Source organism: Stegostoma tigrinum, chromosome 13, assembly GCF_030684315.1.
Source record: "Stegostoma tigrinum isolate sSteTig4 chromosome 13, sSteTig4.hap1, whole genome shotgun sequence".
In the NCBI taxonomy this organism is placed as follows: Eukaryota; Metazoa; Chordata; class Chondrichthyes; order Orectolobiformes; family Stegostomatidae; genus Stegostoma; species Stegostoma tigrinum.
In genome coordinates this window covers 28,736,042-28,759,776 of record NC_081366.1, presented here as the reverse complement: position 1 = coordinate 28,759,776, position 23,735 = coordinate 28,736,042, and the positions used below count along the sequence as shown (strand labels likewise).

At 40.5% G+C, this 23,735-nt stretch overlaps 1 protein-coding gene across 3 annotated transcripts in view; it reads left to right on the top strand.

Annotated features, from left to right (window-relative positions):
• Positions 1 to 23,735, top strand: part of LOC125458394 (follistatin-related protein 5-like) — a 526,135-nt gene that overhangs the window by 169,328 nt on the left and 333,072 nt on the right. For all 3 annotated transcript variants that reach the window (XM_048543646.2, XM_048543648.2, XM_048543645.2), the window contains exon 4: positions 22,452 to 22,700. In XM_048543646.2, coding sequence (XP_048399603.1) covers positions 22,452 to 22,700 — 249 coding nt within the window. The remainder of the gene's footprint in view (positions 1 to 22,451; positions 22,701 to 23,735) is intronic.

The window sequence follows — 23,735 nt, the reverse complement described above, 5'->3', positions numbered from 1 at the left end:
TCAAAAAGACACTACTCCAGTCAAAACAGTGTTACTGACTGATTTCACTGTCTGCTACAGTGGCAACATCCAGGTCATGCTTCAAAAGCTCTTGCCAATGTTCACAACAAAATGATATTCAGCTCAGCATGCACGAGAAATTTATATGTGGACACAAAATGGTACCCATAATTTCGCATTGAGAAGGTGGTGACAGAGCCATACTTTGAGGCTCCTGTCTTGCGAACAGGACAAGTGCGAAATATAGAGATGTAGGATAAAGTGGGGAGAGATGAAAGTTGGAATGGGGAGGCTTATTCCCCCCAGGGCTACCTCAACTTCCCCTTCATCAGAAAATGGGCAGACACCCTGGGAGTTTCTATGGGATTCATGAAATTACAGAGCTGAGCTGGGAATGCTGCATGGAAATTCTGCACACGCATGTTTAGCGAGTTAAAAAAAGTGCAGACAAAGAAGCTAAACTTGTGTTTTAAAGAGAGGAACATTAAATCTTTGAATGATTAGCTTATAAAAGGGTATAAATGTGCACTCATGCATAGGCACGTACAATCCTTTATTATTTACAAAGCTAAGTCAGCTGTTTGTGAAGTACTTTTGACAGCCTTTCAGCTCGCTAGAGCGATTATAGGCCATTTTCTTCTGCATGAATTGGAACCCAGCTGCTGCTGAGCAGTAATGGAGCTAATGTCGCAGCACTCAGTGAATTGCATGTCTGCCTGGTGTTTCACCACTTTAATTTAAAGTTCATGATTTCAGATCTGTGCATCGTCTTAATTCCAACCAGAGAATTGGGCATTGTCCGGTCATGCACTCAGTGTAACCCCCATCCTGCTGAATTATGAATGAGACAATAGTGCTGCTGCTCTTGACTGTCACTGTGAGTTTAAAGTGCTTGACAATCTGACTTGTAATCACCTCTGTAGTCTAATCATTTAGATTGTATTGTGAGGTACTGGTATTTTTGAGTTGGCTGCCTGTGTTTATGCTATTAACTCTTTTCCTTGTTTTCGTGACAGAATCAAGAGAGTTTAGCTCTCCTGACTTGTGCTAAACTTGATCTAAGTGATGTTAACATTGGTGTCAGAAATGGAATGGTGCTCCATTCTGAAAAGATGGCAACTACCTTGAATGATGACATTAATAACTGTTATTAACATGCATCACAATTTTTAAAATTCATTCGGGGATATGGGTGTTGCTGGCTAGACCAGAATTTATTTCCCATCCCTAATGGCCTCAGAGGACAGTTAAGAGTCAACCTCATTGTTGTGGGTCTGGAGTCACATGTAGGTCGAAGCCAAGTAAGGACAGCAGTTTCCCTCCCTAATGGACATTAACAAACCAAATGAGTTTTTCTGACAATCAATAATGATTCATGGTCATCTTCAGACTTTTAATTCTGGACTTGTACTGAATTTAAATTTCACCATTTTCCAAAATGGGATTTGAACCCGAGTCACCAGGACAATACCTGAGTCACAATGTTAAAGCCTACAGGTAATTCCACTCAGCTATCACCTCCCCAGGGGAGCATAGATCTTGAGAAATAATGTCCAACATTCAAAATAAATCTGTTAATAGCTTGGAGAGGATTTATAAATCTTTAAGGATAAACCACAGACACTTATAGAATTAATGTGCATTGAAAGGTTACTGAGTTGATCATTTTCTATAAAAACTCAAAAATCACACTGTCTGGAAAATGTCAGGTGTGAGTGAAACAGTGGGGAGTGGTCAGAATTTTCAGGACTGTAGAGTTGGAAGTGTCACAGGGTTTTGGGGGAGTGGGAAGGAATGGCATGAAAATTTAAGTAACTCACATGGGTTAGCTCTCTGATCAATTGTTGCTGCCTAGGAATGTTTTCCACTGCAGGGCAGGAATGCAGATTGAGGATGCAATAGGCAGACAATTAAATAATTACAAAAACTGAAAGAACTGCAGATGCAGTAAATCAGGAACAAAAACAAAATTGCTGGAAAAGCTCAGCAGGTCTGGTAACAGCTGTGAAGGAAAAACAGAGTTAACGTTTCGGGTCCAGCGACCCTTCCTCAGAACAGACTAATTAAATAATTATGCAACGTTCATTAGCAATTAAAAGGGCCCATTCCCATGAGGGAAAGCTACTACTTTAAGGGAGCTAGATTCCCGGCTACAAGCCGGGTGCTCATCAGGGAGAAAGGCTCTTTCCCCAGAGAGGATACACAGCCTCATGGAACCAATGACCCCAGCAAATGGATGACCATTCAATCTGAGGGCCCTATCATTTTCCTCCTCTTCAAATGATTATGTCTTTTTACTGCTCAATTTTTAATTTTTTTTTATTTTGCTGCAGCAGTGCCCACCTTTCTTGGTGAGGAAACTCTCAGTGATGGCCCTGTAATTGGGTTAAGAACATTGCAAGTGCACCCAGCATCCAAAGTGGAGTAGCGAAGCATGGAGGCAGTCAATTTGGAGACCGTCTCTGGAAAATATTTTCCTCAGTTTGGCTCCCGGGAAGTGTGGGTTTCATACCTCCATTTGATCCTGACATCAGTTCGTGAGGCCTGTGGCAAAATTCTGCTCTCTCTCTTTTTAAAATGAAATTGAAAGCTTGGATTATAGGTAAATGATTGATGATTAGATGGCGTTTTCTAAGTGTGCAATGCAATGTTAACAAGCTAATTTATACTTGAAATGTAAATCAGCTGCACACTTTCAAAATTTTAATAAGTATTTTAACAGTAATTAAAAAACACTTCATCACTGCACACACACTTCTTAATTACTGTCGGACTCCCATTGTTCATCAGTTGAGAAATTTAGCCTAAGACGGAGTGAGTCGCTTGATGATTGCTGCTTTGTCAGTTCCCCTGCAGTAGTGATAACATATAGTTTGATTCTTTAAGCTCTGATTATCTTTTCTGTTGAAGGACTGAGAGGTTTCACAACTGTATGGAATTTATTTAAAACCAAAAGAACTGCAAACTCTGTAAATCAGAGACAAAAACAGAAATTGCTAGAAAAGCTCAGCGGGTCTGGCAACATCTGTGGAGTGAAATCAGTGTTAACGTTTTGAGTCGAATGACCCTTCCTCAGTTGTATTAGTGACAGTGAATCTTTTATTTTTGCCTTGATTTTGTCTGTGAGGAATGAATTGATAAAATGACATTTGAAATATAAGTCTTCATTTTTGGTGCTCTCAGCGTGGTGAGCTTAGGGCTTTTTTTTAAACATTCGCTTATGGAGATGTCAGCATCACTGGTTTGGTTGGCATTTGTTGTCCATCTGTAATTTCCTTTGAAATGGTGGTGGTGAGCTGCCCTCTTGACCTGCTGCAGTCCATGAGATGCAGGCAAATCCACAGTGCTCTATGAAAGGGAGTTCCTGGATTTTGACCCAACGATAATGAAATACCAGCAAGAGATGATACCATTTCAACTCCCCCTTCCCATTCCTCAGATGACATGTCCATCCTGGGCCTCCTGCAGTGCCACAACGATGCCACCCGAAGGTTGCAGGAACAGCAACTCATATTCTGTTTGGGAACCCTACAGCCCAATGGTATCAATGTGGATTTCACAAGCTTCAAAATCTCCCCTTCCCCCACTGCATCCCAAAACCAGCCCAGTTTGTCCCCGCCTCGCTAACCTGTTCTTCCACTCACCTATCTCCTTCTCCCACCTCAGGTCGCACCCCCATTTCCTACCTACTAACCTCATCCCGCCCCCTTGACCTGTCCGTCCTCCCCGGACTGCCCTATCTCCTCCCTACCTCCCCACCTACACTCACCTCTACTGGCTCCATCCCTGCCTCTTTAACTTGTCTGTCTCCTCTCCACCTATCTTCTCCTCGGTACATCTTTGATCTGCCTCCCCCTCTCTCCCTATTTATTTCAGAGCCCTCTTCCCCTCCCCCATTTCTGATGAAGGGTCTAGGCCCGAAAGGTCAGCTTTCCTACTCCTAAGATGCTGCGTGGCCTGCTGTGTTCATCCAGCTTCACACCTTGTTGTCTCATGAAATACCAGCTATGTCATTTCAAGGCAGGAAGGTATGTGACAATATTTTTGTACATTCTTGGATGAAATAATGGAATCCAAAAATGTCTCTGCATAAATGCCACCAGACTCTCTGAGCTTCTCCAGTGTTTTCTGTGTTTGTTTCAGATTTTTGCTTTTATAGCTCAGATATTTACTCAGTAACTAACTTGGAATGACAAGACCTCCTTGTTAAAGCTGAAATATTTGCAATTCCTCATCTTCCAATTTTTCTTTAACAATAATCCTGCTCTGCATGGCCTCTATATTTTATCCAAAACATGCCAGATTCCATGTGGACAAAGTCAGGAGTTATACGACACTAGGTTATAGCCCAACAGGTTTATTTGAAATCACAAGCTTTCAGAGTGCTGCTCCTTCATCAGGTGAAGACCCTTCACTTGTTGAAGGAGCAGCGCTGAGAAGTCTTGTGATTTCAAATAAACCTGTTGGACTATAACCTGATGTGTTGTGACTACTACTGCCTTTGTCCACTCCAGTCCGACACTGGCATCTCCACAACATATTCCATGTGGGAAGGTCAACTGATGTCGGGGGCATCTGGCTATGGAAAAGCCATGATAAGCACAATAGTCACTCAACTACGCACACATCTACAACACCATTTTGAAGCTCTAAATGTATTTGTAGCTTCTTAGAAAGAAATGCGAACAATTCAATTCCCCATCTCGTGTTGTTAGTAGTGGGCAGACAAATCGATGGCTGTGATTCCAAAAGCAAGCAAGACAAGTTGAATTCAATAAATCTGGTGGGCTAACAGCAGAAAGCAGTTGAATATTTTATAACAATCCAGCTGGTTCACAAATGTCTTTCAGAAAAGGAGAGATGTATGGTGTACTTTACAGGTGACCATAGCCTCAATTAATCCAATTGCCTCTTCATGAGAGACAATGCTGATCCATCTGATTGCCTGGCAACAGATAATAAATGTCTTTGTCAGGACTGACTGCATTTTAAGAACAAAATGAAAAGTAATAAAAGAATGCTGCGCTCACTGATTATGTTTATGCTTTTTCATTTTGGGAAAGCATTTTATCGCCACGTATCAGGATGAGTTTAGGAGAATTTCAATATATTTCCTGCTGTGTTTAAGTGCAGAGGTCAAAACATTTCTTAATTCAGTGCTAATTGTAAATCTCTCTCGCAATCGCCATAGCTAGAAACAAATCAAATGACAGACAAATACATCTGAGAGAGCTCCCTTCAGATTAACATGAGGTGTGTTGTAGAAGTAGTGTTGAAATATGTTTGCTCGCTGATAGCTAACCTGTATGTGATTTAAGGAAGCTTGAAGGAAAACCTGGATGACAAGAGTGACAATATGTTGCATTCTCGCCTGTCGTGTCACTTCGAGTCATGGAAATGTACAGCATGGAAACAGACCCTTTGGTACACCTCATCTATGCCGACCAGATATCCTAAATTAATCTAGCCCCATTTGCCAGGCCCTGAGCATAAAGAATCTTTTTGTCCTATTGACTTACTGCATCACCACCTTCTGCAGTGTTATTAAAAAAAACACATTGGAGCCTGCCCTCTGTCTTATTGTTCCATTTCTGTGTCTTTCTCATGACAAGGCCTCAGGCATGCTGCCACTCATCAGTGGGGTCAATTCAGATTGTGCCAATGTAACCTTTAAAACAAACAGGCTGCATGAAGTTTACATGTTTGCCTGTCTCAGAATGAATATAGAGTCATAGAGATGTACAGCACAGAAACAGACCATTTGATCTAACTTCTCCCTGTCAACTGGATATTCTTCATTAAACTAGTCCCATTTTGCAGCATTTAGCCGGTATCCCTCTAAACACTTCCTTTTAAATGTTGTAGATATACCAGCCTCCACTATTTCCTCTGATAGTTCATTCCATACACACAAAAAACCCACTGTATGAACAAGTTTCCCCTTAGGTCTCTTTTAAATCTTTCCCCTCTCACTTTAAACCTATGCCCTCTAGTCTTAGTCTCTACTAACCGAGGGAAAAGACCTTGAATATTCACCCAATCCAAGCCTGTCATGATTTTATAAAATTTTAGTTGGGTAGTCATAAAACAGTGCCCCAAAACAGAGAAAAGAAGTTGATAAAGCTATGCTTGAATGTTTGTTGGTATGGAGTCAAGTCACATTCCCACAATTCATCACCGTTGCAAGATAATAAAATGTGAGGCTGGATGAACACAGCAGGCCCAGCAGCATCTCAAGAGCACAAAAGCTGATGTTTCGGGCCTAGACCCTTCATCAGAGAGGGGGATGGGATGAGGGTTCTGGAATAAATAGGGAGAGAGGGGGAGGCGGACCGAAGATGGAGAGAAAAGAAGATAGGTGGAGAGGAGAGTATAGGTGGGGAGGTAGGGAGGGGATAGGTCAGTCCAGGGAAGACGGACAGGTCAAGGAGGTGGGATGAGGTTAGTAGGTAGGAGATGGAGGTGCGGCTTGGGGTGGGAGGAAGGGATGGGTGAGAGGAAGAACAGGTTAGGGAGGCAGAGACAGTTTGGACTGGTTTTGGGATGCAGTGGTTGGAGGGGAAGAGCTGGGCTGGTTGTATGGTGCAGTGGGGGAAGGGGACGAACTGGGCTGGTTTTGGGATGCGGTGGGGGAAGGGGAGATTTTGAAGCTGGTGAAGTCCACATTGATACCATTGGGCTGCAGGGTTCCCAAGCGGAATATGAGTTGCTGTTCCTGCAACCTTCGGGATTCTCCCCTTCCCCCACCGCATCCCAAAACCAGCCCAGTTTGTCCCCTCCCCCCACTGCACCACACAACCAGCCCAGCTCTTCCCCTCCACCCACTGCATCCCAAAACCAGTCCAACCTGTCTCTGCCTCCCTAACCTGTTCTTCCTCTCACCCATCCCTTCCTCCCACCCCAAGCCGCACCTCCATCTCCTACCTACTAACCTCATCCCACCTCCTTGACCTGTCCGTCTTCCCTGGACTGACCTATCCCCTCCCTACCTCCCCACCTATAATCTCCACTCCACCTATCTTCTTTTCTCTCCATCTTCGGTCCGCCTCCCCCCTCTCCCTATTTATTCCAGAACCCTCATCCCATCCCCCTCTCTGATGAAGGGTCTAGGCCCGAAACGTCAGCTTTTGTGCCCCTGAGATGCTGCTGGGCCTGCTGTGTTCATCCAGCTTCACATTTTATTATCTTGGATTCTCCAGCATCTGCAGTTTCCATTATCACTCATCACTGTTGCAGCTTATTATTGACATCAAACTCTCTAGAATGGCCACTGCTTTGCAATTTGTGGTAAAATATTATTCCTATACCATCATTTGAATCATGTGCAAAATATTGTGAAGATTAAAGGCTGCAATTTTGTGAGATTTTGAGACCTGTAACATTGAAGCTTCATGGTATATGTTACAGTTATACTTAAAATATTACCAGCTGACAGAAAATTGTACCATTTACAGCCAATAGTCATGTAGCTCTGTTGATTTTATAAACTCTAAATGATTTCTCTAACAAGCTAAACCCTTGCTTTTTAAAGCTTTGAAACCAGATTAAAACACCAGCCAGAGGGATTTGTGAAGTTGACAAAAGTATGTTAATAACACTTAGTGCCTGAAGAACAACTGGCAACCTAATTACATATTATTTACAGCTAAAAAAAAGGCCACCCCACCATTTTGACCCCATCCCATTGACATATTCCTCTCTACTTCATGTCTTTAACTTTTCTCATGCAATTCTCTGATTTCTCTTTAAATGTATCTACTCACGTCATCTCAACCAGAAGAAATTGCCTAAACATTTTGAACATTTCTGATAACTTTAGCCACTCAGTTCTGGTATAATTTTTGAAAATTATCATTGTGCTTTTGTCAGTATGCCTGATGGACTCCTGCAGGTTTGAAGTGTCCTGTCTTTGAAGCAGTAGCCCTGTATTCAAGGCACATTCTAGGACTTCTTGATACTAGAAGAAGCATTGATGATGTGGTTCAACAACTTGATAATAATCCTACTGATCCTAGTAATATTTCCCATCTACTCCCAAAGTAAAACATGTGTATGTGTGAATACAAATCAAATAGAACAACCTACACCCTTGGAAACTAAAACTGAGTACTATACTCTAAGCATGAACTAACCAAGGTGCTATAAACAATTAATATATTGTCTCTTTTTTACTTATATTTCTGTAGAATTGAACACCAATGCTTTTCTCTCATTGATTATTTGCATTGCTATTTTAATGATTTATGAATGTACCTGTAGATCCATTTTCTCTCTCCTCCATCGACCTTTATTTTTTAAGGATAGGTCTTTCAAGGATAAGGACTTACCAAAATATATTATCTCACATTTGGCTACATTGAAAAGTATCAAAATTTGTTGAAATCTCTTTCTGTTTTATCACAATGTTGCTCAGTATTAACTACATCCTCTAATTTGGTTTCATCCACAAATTTTGATGTTGTATATTTGAAAATGCCACTTCACTATGAGTTGAAGTAGGTGCCAAAAGACATGATTTTATGAAGTGAGAAAAACTGTGGGAACTACGTTCATTCCAAGATGCCATATACACGAGATGATACGTTTGTGCAAAAACTTAACAAACATTTATTCACTTCAGTTATGTCATTCGATAGATGATCAAATGTTTCCCAAATGACTTTTCATGCAGCAAATACCCTATAAACCACATGAAATCCTATTACAGAGATATGGGAAATGTTCAATCCCTATTATCCAAAAAGTCTATGCAACTAATGAACCTATGGTTTAACTATTTCTACCTGTTTTACCAACATGAAAATGGAATGAGGAGAAATGGTAGAATCAGACCAAAGTTTAACAGCCTGAAATTATTGAAGAATTAAGATCAACGGTGATGTTGCAAGCTACACAGTGGGAAGAGTCTATAACATAAAATGTAGTTGAAATTCAACTACAAGATGTAAGAATTCCTGTGGATTTTAATGTGAACACGGAAATAAACTATTACAGTAAAATGGTGATGAAGAAAGTCACTCTGAAGAGGGTTTAAATAAAACTGTACAAGGAGAAGCAGACAAAAGATTGATTTTGGTTTAATTCAAACCAGCTAAGTTATCGAAAATCATTCCACTCGCTGTGGCTTTAAATGTAGACACTTAAACATATAACTTACAAATGTTATTGCAAATGGTAATTATGTCTTGATAAAGTTTCACTTTTGTTAATACTCTTTTGAGAATTGGACGGATCATCATGTTAGCTGCAGACAAAGGCCCTAAGGGAATTTAGAAAAAATGACAAAGGATGGTAATTGAATTATTTTCCTGCAAATGCTTGAGATAATATTAAATGTTTTATCCTGGAATGTGTCGTAATGAATATAAGAAAACTGACTAATTCGATCATTTTTATTCAGAGCCCATGATGATAGTGAAGATGGAAAAGTGAGTGGTGTAGAGATCATATTTAGCATCTGCCAATTTTTGGAGTGGGATGACAAAAAACATAAACGTAATCCATCCATACCAACTCATTCTTTCAAATATTTACTGTACGCTGCAATGCTGCTACCTCAGAGTGTTGTTCCGCCCCATATACAAGAGTCTCTGTGCAATAATTTGATGGTTAAAATGCATGGTCATAGCATTCTGCTGATTTTAATGTGAGTGATATGTCTGACTTCCTTTTTCAAATGAACAGATTAATTACCACAATCTGTAATGGTTTATCTGGACCAAATGCTCAGTTTATTCCAGTAAAACTGAGTGACATGACTTAATGGCAATGCAAACTCGATTCTGGTCCACAGTCAACATTAAAAGTTTTGGATGATGGACCAAATTTTCCTCTGGGGTTTGGTAAAATCAGACCAACTTATTTCCACGGCTCACAAAATGTGCATACTTTTAGGATGATTTTTTGCGCATTCTGTGAACTACCATGGAGTATATGAGGAGTGTAGGTGTGGAGGCGGGCTGGTTGGGAGGCCAATTTTTGAACACAGCAGTCCAGCGCATCTTTACCTCCACGTATGTACCATTCCATAATATATCATCTCTGATTTCCCCCATACCTCTTCTCATTTCCATTTCCAAGCAGAGCTTCTTTAAATGAACCCGATTTGTCTACTTGCAGAAGCAGTGCTGTACAGCAACATGTCCACTCCTGTTCGGTGTTGGCAAACCTAAGTTTCGGCCTGCACTAAAACGCAAGGCAAGCAACAATGCCATGACTATCCAAACAAGCACTCAGTGTTGACTGCTAAGAAAGCATCATAAGAGCCTTAAAATGTGTCCTGACCCTGTGCTCAAAGCAGCTTGTCAGTAGGATTGCAATGTAAGTTGTTGATGAGCACCAAAGTGCATGTTGAAGAGGTGAGCCGTATTATAAATTAATCTGAGATGAGCCATGATGATGTGATGACAATGGTACTTTGCTAATGCCAACTCCCATGAACAGAACATACAGACAGTTGTTGTTCTTATTATAGCACCCAACTATCTTGACAACGCCCTCAGCTTTAAGATGTTGGGAACATTTTTATATTGTGTGCTTTCAATGCTCTGCATCATCAGACAAAAATGAAGGGTGGAAGGGAATCCAATTTGAAATGCAGATTCCAACTGTGCTGAGAGTGTTGGAGTGTGTGGGGCTGGTGCATTATGCTGTTTGCAATTATGTATTCCCGAACTGCAAAAAAGCAGGAGAAAAAATAGTGCAGGGGTAGAAATGCAGAGGACAGTTGGATGTCCTCCAAAGCAAAAGTGGAGGTGAAGTTATTTACTTACACAATGAACTGTGCCTTGGTCTCAGACAAAAATCTCAAACCTGAGCTTCAATTAAAAAATATCTTTGGTTTTGATTAATAATTTCCATCTTCCCTTAGGAATGACAATAGGTACAAATTGCCAATCTTTATGGCATGGCAATCAAATGTTTGTTGAATCCTTGGTGCAGATCTGACAGTGAGTGCATGTCTTCTCCCTGGGCATTTTGCAACCGCATTGTACCTTGTCCCCAACAGTGGTGCATTCATCTGCACCCCAGTTGTCTGTTGTTGGGGCAAACACTTTTTGTGCATGATAGAACACATTCATACTTATTAAAGTAAAAGTAGAATGTGCTGGAAATACTCTGGAAGATTTTTGACATGAATATTTACCTATACTTCTCTCTCCATCGGTGCTGGCTGACAGGATGTGTATTTCCAGCATTATTTTTGTTTCAGATTTATAGCGTCTGCTATATTCTGCTTTTTAATTAGTGTCATGCTCCTTGAGGTTCTGGGATGAGTATCTAATGTACAGACAGTCTTAGTTAATGATTGTTTTATTCTTCTGGCTTCGAATACAAATCACTAAGAAATCTAGCAAGACTATTGTTATTTCTTAGCTTTTAGCAATTTTGCTCAACATACGATATGACAGCTTATCCAGAAAGACACTTTTTATGCATCGTATTTTCTTCCTTGTGAGTATAACTTGAGATAAAGGTTTCTTACACTTTGTTTTGATGTTGTCTATGGTTCCCCTGAAAACTTCTGTAGATTTAGCTATTGCTGATGTTTTCCTTTCCAAAACCAACAGCTCAAAATGTTGGCATTGCAGCTCTCCAGAATTCAATGCAAGCTGGGGCTGAAATTATTTTGATTAACAGCAAACAGAATAACATTTTTAGCCATATCAGAAAAGAATCCTCATCTGTTCACAAATGCAATTAGGAGATCTGATGCTGATCGCTCCCTCTTGCATCTTTGGCTTGTGGTTGAGGCAGACTGAATTAGTAGTTATTGCCTGTGGGAAAGCTGACAGTAAGCATCATGGAATGACACAGAGAGGTTATTACTGACCTAAATCAGTGCCCATCCCATTCTAGAGTCACTGCCATTTCCAACTCTGACCTCCAGGAACTCCCACAAATTCCCTCTTTCTCAGCTACAGGCCTCACCTCCCAGCCACATTTCAACTTCCAATCATACACCAAAGCCCCCCCAGTGAATCTGCAGACCTCAGTGATGCTCTTTCCCAAACTCTTAACTGAAACAGTTTGGGTTTGACAGTGTAGATTTTAACATCTTGTTGAAGCTGTACAATTTGAAAATTTAATTATTGTTACTAAGATAACCATTTTTGTCTGCAAAATGAAACCAAATCCTTTTTACGAAGTGCTTTTGAAGCTCATAAAAAGCAAAGACAGTTAATGCGTAGTCTCAGGTTGGTTACACTTTAATGTATTTTCCAAATCTGTGGATCCAAGAATTCATTCAGTTTTAATCATACGAAGGAAAATGTTGATGCTGGGCTTGTTTAATTAGTCAGTTACATTTGAATTCATGTTCATTACAGTGAGTGTGCTGAGGCCTAATGATCCTGTACTCAGGTCTCTGTTCTGCCAGTAAGGTCTTTGCACTCTAGGGATTTCCCTCGGTCTTTAGACTAGTTCTGGCTGCCAGTCCTGGCCTGAAGATTTGGCAGATGCAGATATTGTTAATAACCTTGAGAATGAGAATGCAAGGGAAAAAAAAATCATGTTCCTGGGAATATAAATATCTCAATTCAGACACAGATATCAATTATTAAAATGAATTAAATTTTACGATTATTTCTCCCAGGACTTATACGTTTTACACTGCCTGTTTCTACACAGACCTTGCAGTTCATTGTTGGTGGCATAAAATTTGTGGGTCAATTTTAATCTTACACACTTACTTGGAATTCTCCGATTTTAATACGGGATTCCCGTGTTCATAGATATTTTTGTCCTCTGATTATGCTACAAAATCTACTTGAATGCTGATTTTTGTTATACCCAATGGCTGGTAGGTGAATGCCTGCTAAAGCATGGACAGGGAGTATTGCTTGGTTGTTAAGACAAGTGAACCATCGTAGCTATCTCAACATTCAGTTAGGATAACAAGATTGCAATCAGAGTTGGAGCCTTTAATTTTCTTCTCCCTAACCTGAAGCACTAGGGCCAATTGTATGAGCATTTCATGTCACATTGACTGAGATCAGAGAACTCAGATTGAACCATGGATCAGAGATAGTAGGAACTGCAGATGCTGTAAAGTCTGAGACAACAAGGTGTAGAGCTGGATGAACACAGCAGGCCAAGCAGCGTCAGAGTAGCAGGAAGGCTGATGTTTTGGGCCTACTCTTCTTCTGAAGAAGGGTGTAGGCCCGAAACATCAGCCTTCCTGCTCCTCTGATGCTGCTCGGCCTGCTGCGTTCATCCAGCTCTGCACCTTGTTATCTCGAACCGTGGATCATTTGTTATGTGTTCTATGTGTATCAGCTACACTCTGCCTTGACCAGCAGAGATATCAATTACATATAAGAACTGATTCAAGCTGGTTCCGCTGATGACAGCAATGTTCTAACAATGTCAAATATTAACGTTGCTGGCAGTGGGCTAGGTTACCATTCAGGCACTTTGAAAATACTTGGACCCAGATCCCACATTTTCCATGAAGTAGCAATCACTTTTGATTACCATTCCATTGTGTTCCAACGTTCTGACCCACAACATTTCTCCACATGCCTGCCTGGGTCTTTCACTCCCGTCTTCTTCAGAAATGCCCAGGAAGGTTCAATGAAGAACTCCATCATTTTGAAGTAGCAACAGGGGCAAGACAGGCCATACTTCTGTCTGCCGTATGATAAGTTTAAATGCCCATTGTGAATGTTCATGCATGGCTAAATGGATGAATGAATGAATGGGTGGGCAGCATAGTTGGGTTAATAAGTAGCTAAATGTTTATCGGAAGTGAGATACTTGATGAGCTCATTTGGCTGACAGTAGCTGAGGTGGGATGTGTGAATGGAGAGAAGTGGGTCGGTTTGTTACGTGGTATGTGGCTGGTGGATAGGGAAGCATCTGTATTAGGTGATAAGGTTTTGTGTGGTGAATGAGTTGGGATTGCATATTCATTGGCAAGTAAGAGGGTGATAGATGGGGGAGGTGGTTGAAGCAAACACAGATAATACAATAGAAACTCAGCAGGTCAGAGAGTCTGTGTGGAGAGAGAAACAGAGCCCATGTTTCGAGTGCATAAAATCTCTTCATCAGAAAGGGTGAGGTGGGTTGTGAGTGAGTGGGTAGATGAATCAAGGTGGCGTGTTCAGGTTGGAAGAAGTTGTCAGGTCAAATACGAGTCACGTTGGTTGGGGGGCATTCAGGTGATACTAGCTAGTCAAGGATAGAGTTAGGTCAGGTTGGGATGGGCAGACAGGTTAGGTTGGGATGAGGTGGGAATCAGGTGGATAGTCAGGGGCTTGGAGGGGATTCGAGGGCATCAGTTGAGCTTGACTGGTTGAAGAGTTACCCAGGTTAGACTCAAGTTTTTTAGTCTAAAATTTCCTAGATAACAATCTGGGTAAGCAAATCAGAATGCCCCGAGTCTCCAACTCCAGCTCAGGGATGAAAATTTTTTGAAAAGTACTGGGCAGCACTGTAATTGGCCATTGAAATGTAGATTTTCTAGGCAATTTCCATGGAAGTCAGTACATTGAGATTTCACAGTGTTCTGACTTAAATCTTTGGTTTTGCATCCAGTCTCTGACACTGAAGAGACTAGAGATCTGGACCTAGGTCTGGCTAAATGAGACAAAAGTTGTCAACGAAATTACAGTAATAGCAAGTTCCATTATAGTCAATGCTTCATTTCTGAATCTTCTGTATGGACAAAGGGGGTTGTGGGCTTGATGTACTAGGATTTGTTTACTTTTTGTTTTTATTGTTTGTGTTGGATAAGGGATTGAAAGGGTTAATATACACTCACAATGAAAATGTCGTATGGACTTGCGGGCAGAACAGCTTAGGATCATATAATAATCCACTTCTTGTTTCAAGAGCATCTTCTGGTTAGATCAGTAAGTGGTTTTCCTGTACCACACTCAACCAAGCAGTCCCTTAGATACCTACAAATAGAGGACAGTTGCAGCAAAACTACTACATAATGCGGTGCAATCGTGCTTTAAATGCACATTTATCAGTTTGTGTATTTTACTTGAATACATCAATAACCCCTGTTAAAAAGGGAGGCAAACGACAGGAAATTATAGGCTGATTAGTCTGGCCTTTGTCATTGATTAGATTTTAGAGTCCATATTTTAAGGATGAGATTACAGAGTGCTTGGAAGTGCACGGAAAAATATGGCTTCACCAGGGGGAGGTCATGCCTGACAAATCTGATCAAATTCTTAGAGGAGGTAACAAGCAAGTTAGACAAAGGAAAGCCAGTGAATATGATCTATTTAGATTTCCAGAAGGCCTTTGATAAGGTGCCACACAGGAGGCTGCTAAATAAGATAAGAGGCATGGTGTTAGGGGCCAGGTTCTGACATTGTTTGAGAATTGGCTGACTGGCAGAAGGCGGGGTGTAGAGATAAAGCGGTCTTTTTAAGGATGTGCTGACATTGGAGGATTCCAAAAGAAGCTTGCAAGAACAACCCCAGGAATGAAGGGCTTATCAAGTATGGAGCAGTTGAGGTCACTGGGCCTATACTCGATGGCGTTGAGAAGACTAAGAAGTGATCTAACTGGACCTTAGCACTGAGACGTCTGGAGAGAATGGATGTGGAGAAGATGTTTCCATCTGTAGGAGACACTAGGACCCTAAGGCACAGCCTCAGATTGAAGGAATGACCATTTACAATTGTGATGAGGAGCAATTCAGCTGCAGATCATGAGGAATATCGGAAGTGCAAGAGGGAACTTAAAGCAATTAGAAGAGCAAAAAGGGCCATGAAAAAGGGTTTGCAAACAGGATTAGGGAAAATCCTAGAATATTTTATAGATACATTAAAGGGGAGAGGTTAACCAGGAAATGAGTACATCCTGTTAGAAATCACAGTGCCGAACTGTGTGTGAAGCCACAAGATATTGGAAGGGTGGTAAATGAATACTTCTCTTCAATGTTCATCTTGGAAAGGAAAAACACAGAATTCAGGAAAAGGCACATGAGAAATTTGCATGGTTTGACACAGGAAATGGGATGGTATTGGAGGCTCTGTGTGGCCTAAAAACAGACAAATCATCTGGCCCAGATGAATTGTATCCCAGGCGACTGAAGGAGGCGAGGCAGGAAATTGCAGGGCCTCTGACACAAACTTTTATTTACTCTGTGGCCACAGCGGGGAGGGCCAGAGAACTGTAGGATAGCTAATGTGATACCATTTTCCAAGAAGGGTAGTAGAGATGAACTAGAAAATTACAGACTAGTGATCAATCTGACCAACTGGCCCGATACTGACTGAAGGAGCTGTTCAGTCAACATTTCAACATCTGTGGTAGGGAAACAATTTTGGTGCAGTTTATAATATTTGAATTCCATTTTCTTTCAGCAAGGGTTTGATCATTGGCCATCTATTCCTATTTGGTAAACTTATTTTAATCAGCACATGTATGGAACATACCGTTTATTTGGTGTTTTCCTCCTGGTATGGTTACCAAATTGACTGTTTCTTGTCAATGCTCATGGTTTTGAAAATCAGTGTTCCAATCATTGAATTGAACTGTTTGATATAAACAGAAAGCTGCTGTTGAATTCCCAGACACAGAAAGGAAAGTGAGTGAAAGATCTGTTGAATATTATAATATGCACTGCTCAATCTATCACCTTGCTAGAGACTTCTCATAGATAGTCCTCCAATTTTATCATCAAAGACTATTGACAAATTTTTGGTCATTCTGTTATTTTAAAAATGTAATGTTCTATTGAACTTCCTTAGAAAGCACAGTGAAAACAAACATTAGTCCAAGAAACTGTCTTTCAGCCAATGGCTATGGCATGGTTTCCTTTTTATAAATTATATCCTATTTATTTAACCTCTCACAGTGTTATTCAGAATTAACACTCGATGTTTTCCAAAGATACCCAAGCCACTTTCTAGAATATTTATTATCTCTCAAAGGACCATGCATAATTGTGGGTGACTTTAATCTGTATATAGCTTGGGCAAATTACATCAGTAACAATGCATTAGAGAAATAATTTCTAGAGTATATAAGGAATGTTTTCTAGACCATTGAGGAACCAACTGGTGAACAGGTCATGCTGGACCACGTGTGTATTGAGAAAGGAACCATTGAATGGAATGATTGAATTCTTTATTAAGATGGAGAGTGACATTGCTGGTTCTGAGACTAGGGTGCTGAATCTAAATAAAGGCAGTGATGATGGTCTGAGGCACAAGTAGGTTACCAGATTGTGGAACATTAATTACAGTGGAAAGGCAATGGCACACATTCAAAAAGCACAGGGGGGAACTGCAAGAACTGTTCATTCCAGACTAGTGCAAAAGTAAATTGGAAAAGGTTGCCAAGCCATGACTTAGAACGGAAATTAGAGATAATATTACATTCAAGGAAAAGGCATACCAGAAAATCAACAGAACTGAAGACAGGGAGCAATTTACAACTTAATGAAGGAGGACAAAGGATATGATAGAAAAAGTTAAATCGCGTACTGGAGTAAGTGTAAGGGGAGCAGAAAAAATGACTGTCAAAGTTTCTATAGTTACGTGAAGAGGCAAATAATAGTGAAGACAAATGTAAGTCATTATAGTCAGAAATAGGGGAATTTATAATGGGGAACAGAGAAATGCCTGACCAATTTTATACCTATTTTGGCCCTGTGTTCATAAAAGAGGACACAAATAACATATCAGAAATGTTGGGGAACACAGGGCTTAATGAAAAGAAGGAACTGATGGAAATCAGTGCTAAGAGGGAAGTGGTGTTGGGAAATTGTTGGGGTTGAAGACCGTTAATCCCGAGGGCCTGATAATCTATATCCTAGCTTACTTTAAGACATGGCCCTCAAAATAAACGGATCCATTGGTGGTCATCTGCCAAGATACTATAGACACAGTGACATTTCCTACAGATTAGAGGGTAGCTAATACAGCTCTGTATTTAAAAAGTGAAGCAGGGAGAAACCAGAAATTGTTGATCTGTCAACTGAAAGTTGATAGTGGGGAGCATGCTAGAATCCATTATTAAAGGTTTCGTATCAAAATGCTTGGAAAACAGTTGCAGGATCAGAAAGTATCAGCATGAATATATGAAAGTGTAATCATGTTTGACAAATGTACTGCAATTTTTGAGAAAGTAATGAATAAAATTGATGAGGGGAGCCAATGGATATGATTTATTTAGACTTTCAGAAAGCTTTCAACGTATTCCTGCATAAAAGATAAGCATTGAAAATTAAAACACATGGATATGGAAGAAACATATTGAGATAGATTGGAAATCCGCTGGTGGACAGAAAACAGTAAGAATGAATGTGCCCTTTTCTGAATGGCAGACCTTAACTAGTGGAGTGCCACAGTAATCAGGACCTGAGCCCCAGCTATTTGCAATGTATATTAATGATTTTGATGAGGGAATTAAACATAATAACTCCAAAATTGCAAAGAGACTAAATTTGGTGGGCAGGTGAGCTGTGAGAAGGATTCAGAGATGCTCCAGCGAAATCTGGACAATTTAGTTAGTGAACAAATGCAAGGCAGTTGAAATATAATGTGGATAAATGCAAGGTTACCCACATTAGTAGCAAAATCAGGAAAACATTGTTATGTAAAAGACCTTAAATTGAGAGGGGCAGTTATGCAATGAGACCTGGATGTCCTCACACATCAGTTGTCGAAGGTAAGCATGCAGGTGCATCAAGCAGTAAAGAAGGCCAAATATACATTGACCTTCAGAGCTAGAAGATTCAAGTACAAGATGTCTTGCCGCAATTATACAGGGCTTTGCTGAGACTACACCTGGAATATTGTGTGCTGTTATGGCCTCCATATCTAAGGAAGCATGCTCTTGTTATGGAAGGAGTGTAATGAAGGTTCCCAGCCTGATTCCTGATGTATGAGGGGAGGTTGAATCAGGTAGCATTAAAGTCATTGGAGTTCAGAAGAATGAGGAGGCAAATTTCACAGAACATATAAAAATCTAACAGGACTAGACAGGGGAGGTGTAGAAAGTATTCCTGGTGGCAGGGGAATACAGCACCAGGGCTGTAGTCTAAGGATACCAGGTAAACCATTTAAGGCTGAGATGAGGAGAAATTTCTTCATCCAGTAAATGATGAGCCTATGGAATTCACTATCACAAGAAGCAGTCAAGGCCAAAACATTGTATGATTTCAAAAAAGGAGTTGGATATAGCTCTTGGGTCTTAAAGGATTTAAGAATGGGAGGAAAGGAGGGAACAGGCAATTGAGTAGATTAAATGGCCTACTGCAGCTCCTATTTTCTACGTTTCTGACATCTCGTTATGTGACTGTCCCCTGCGGCCTTTCATTTTCAAAAAACAAAATCCAGTTCATTCCCACTCTCACTCATGGACCATTATGTTTCATTTACTGTTTGATCATTTTAGTCAAAACTGATTTCCAAAATCTGTAAGCCCATTCTCAACCAGGTATTAGTTTAGGTCATTTTAGGAGATATGCATCATTAATTGCATTTGATGGGAAGCTCTCCTATTTATTCATTAGGCTGCAGAGTGGAAATTCTTCTAATTAACCTCATTTCAGCCTTGTTAATTTTAAGCCTGTATTTTCTTGTTATGTGTTCAAAGCCTTTTTATATTTATGTCAACTGTACCTCAGGATTTTAAGTGTGTGTGTTATGACCCTTGCATTCCCCTATCCCTTCAAATTTGTATTCTGTGATGGAAACAAATTGAGTTTTGTGAACCTGCCCTTGAAATTTAAAAACTAGATTAAGCATAATCTTAGTCCTTTGTCTTTTAACCCATTTCCAATACATCAGTGTTCTTCTGAAGATAGCAGACAACATTAATATCTTAAATAGTTGCATCAATGATTAACAACATGACTTGTTATCAAATGCCTCAAGACACATCCTAATGTTGATTACCTTTGGTGATTATAGCTTTCAATTCTATTCATAGGCTTTCTTTTGTGACCTAGTACGATAAACAACAATTGCCTGGATAGCAGATCATATCATTAGATTATAATTGCATCATTAACGTTTTCTATTTGTCATGAACAGTCATCAATCTGAGACATTAACTCTGATTGGAATATAATGCCCTTCCCACAGTGAGCTTGGTTGTGTGTGAGGGCATTTAGACGAGTTGAAGTGCTGCAGTTGGCCACCCCACCACTGTCCCACCTCTGCTCTGGCTAGGTCCTTGGAGGAAATGCCCTTGGCTGGCATCCCCTTCCTGCCACCAATTGAACTGCTTACATGTGTAGTTAGTACCCTCTTAAGAAGCACATTTCACCCCAGTTAGTATTAACCCAGAGGCAGGTTGGAGTGGGCTACCATGCAGTGAGAATAACAAGCAAACTCATGTAGAGTGGCAGTCAGACTCTTATTCAAAGGCAACCAATGTCTGGTTGAAGGATGAGGAATTGGAAATTGGATGAGGGAGTGGGTGCTGCATGGCCCTGTTGAGAGCCAGCCACTTCCCTTGTTACTAAATCCCCTCCCCCTTCCCCCATGAATCTCATTCCACAACCCCTACCCTCTATCACTCACCTGTTGTCCAGGACACTAGGCCTTTGCAGAGTAGCCATTCCCAGTGGAACTGCCATTCAGTCAGGCTATGGACCTTTGGTTTGCAGTGATCCTTCAGGGTTCCTATTTCCAAAGAGGGTCCCCATTGTCCAGTTAAGTGGTACTTATTGCAGCAAACCTTCAAAAAATGAAGTGATGCAGATTTGTCATTAGTTCTCCATCTGGCAGTGATAACCTCATCAGCTACCCACCCTCTGCCTCTCTCTAATGACTCCTGCTGAAATGCTTCAGATTTCCAGATTTTTGCTTTTATATCAGATTTCCAGCAATTGGAGCATTATTCCTTAGGTTAGGTTTAACTTGTTTCATAATTTTAAAGATAACTTAAGGGGAGTGGAGTGCTAATCCTTAATCTGTTGGTCAAGGTGGTAATTTATTTTCCCTGCTGAAAGTGAGTTTTAACTAGAATGATTTTAGAATGCTCACAACCTTGTGAATTAATTTGTGGCTTAACTTGTGGATAGAGCTTCACAATATCAAATTCTCCTAATTTGATAACCCAATCAATGACCTTGCTCACAAACAATGCTAGTGTAGGAAGTAGAAGTATCACATGGACACTAATGGTGCATTTTAGACTTTGGATTTTCTGCATTCATACAACACTATATCAAATGAAACACTTTTAAAGTGCACTTAGCAGTAAGTGTTACTCAGCAATAAATTAGGAAAAGCAGCAGTCAAACTGATTTGATTTCATTTATTATAGTCACATGTACCTAAGTGCAGTGAGAAGCTATGTTTTGTGAATAGGACAGGCACCTCTTCGCAAACAAGGACATACAGATCATAGGGTGCTAGGCAGAGTGAGGCATACAAGGTTAAGACTGCAACAGAAGGTGCACAAAGCAAGATCGACATTCGCAAGATCAACTTTATTCGAAGTTAGAGAGGTCCATTCAGCAGTGCAATAACAGAAGCGAAGAAACTGTTCTTGAACCTTCAACCTTCTGCCCTATGGAAGACATTGGAAGACAGCATTACCAAGATAGAAGAGGTCATTGATGATTTTGGCAGCCTTTCCACAGCAATGAGAAATGTAAATGGAGTCCATGGATGGGAGCCTGGCTTCCATGATGCTCTGGGCTGTGCACACAACTTTCTGTAATTTCTTATGGTCCTGGGCAGAGCAGTTGTGTACCAGACTGTTATGAACCTGATAAAATGCTTTCTAAGTGCATCTATAAAGGTTGGTGAGTGTCCTTATGGGCATGCCAAATTTCCTAAGCTGGCCTAATGAAAAATAGGCATTGTTGTGCCTTCTTAACTGTCACATCTATGTGAGAGGTCCAGGACAGATTGTTAGTTATAATCACTCCTAGGAACTTGATGTTTTCGACCCGCTCCTCAGCTTGATTGAAGAAGATAGGGGTGTGGCCTCCTCCTTTCTTCTGCACGTCAATGATCAGTTCCTTTAAAGAATGAGACAATGACCAGATAACCTGTTTTTGAGGGTTAGCTATTGTCAGAACGTGGGGAGAACTCTCAAAGGAGCGCCGCAGTATCTTTCAATCCACCTGAGAGGGCAGAATTTGTGTTTGACTTAGGACTGGACCCAGAGGCAAGCATTGCATTCAGGTGAAAGTCTGGATTGTGTCTCAAGAGTCTAGGGTGGGGCCTGAGCACACAAACTTCTGATTCAGGCAAGATTGCTCTCATTGAACCATAGATGACAGTAATACTTAATCTGCACTAGAAATGTTTAATCCAGAAAAGAATTTTAAATCTGTAGAAGTTTCATTCTTCAGTATTAAAGCCCAAAATCTTTCAGCAGACAAAGTTCTGTGTACAAATATAGTTTGCAATGAAAAGTACAGTCTCTGTCAAACACCGGCCATTTTGTAGTTCTGTGAGAGTTTTTGATGTTTTCCACATGGAGACTTAACTTTGTAATTTCTGTTCTTTCTATAGTGTACTATGGCCATGATGGTCTTTATGGAGCTTGTGAAAAGAACTATTGTGGCCGTGGGCAACAGTGTATCGTAAGTAAAGAGACTGAACTGCCAGAGTGTGTGTGCATACATCAATGCAAGCCCAATTATGTTCCGGTTTGTGGCTCTGATGGGAAGTTTTATGAGAATCACTGCGAACTGCATCGTACTGCCTGCCAACAGAGGAAGAGAATCCACATTGTAGACAACAAAGAATGTTTCTTCCAAGGTAAGTCACAGTATAGTAACAAGCATGAAGTTGAATGGTAGATCATCACTTTTCAATGTTGCCTTTTATTAAATGTGGAAAACAGATGTAATCTGCCCTGGGAACCTGATTGAAAACTCCGAAAGCCAAGTAGTCCAGTGGAATTTGTGCAGTGATATTTTCTCCAATTGTATAATTGCTTTGCTTATTATGAAGCAACATTCAGTAGCTATGCCAAGGGCTTTCCAGAAATGAAAACAATGCTTGAAGTAGATAATCATCATGAATTTATAACAACACCGGTTGATATTGCAAACGTTCATCAGGTTTTTATAAGTGGCAAAATCAGAATTTTTTTTATCTGTTTGACTTGATGATATCTTCTTGACATTGCCTACCATAATGTGCTGGTCAATTTTGTTTTTCTCACTTGAAAATTTTGTTCCACAAACCTGTCCCAAGCAGGAACTGAGATTAAATCATTCTGAAATCTTTTTGAACAGAGCTTTTATTGCTCAGGGAAACGTAAACTTTCACAGTGTGTCCATGCCTTAAAACATGTGAAGGGGCTGTGCTCAGTTCGCCAAGGGTTTATTTTCAGAATGTAAGGCAGCTCAAGTTTAACAATAGGTAAAATGCGGCACCTGCTGAAAATGCATTAATATCATTTTAATCTCTCACCCAGGAATATTTGAAAGCTGTAAAGGGCCAAAAAAGGACAGTAACAGGCTAAATGGAAGTGGAAACAACAGTTAAACAGTACTGTACCAAAAATATGTAAATCTGAGTATTTTTCAAATGAAGTCAGTCATCTCTGTCAAGCAGTCTGAGCTTAGTGGAAAGCACAATAAACATGTTGGATGTGTGAAACAGAACAGAAATCGCTGTAAACACACAGCAATTCAATCAGCGGAAGTGACAATAGGTGGCATATCTTACTCCCATTGAGCACGCTGTTGACTTCCTTATCTCAATCAATTGAAAGGCACTGTTGTGAGTGCCTCATGATGTTGAATCCAAGAGATGGACAATTCCAGTGTTGACCATGGTACAACA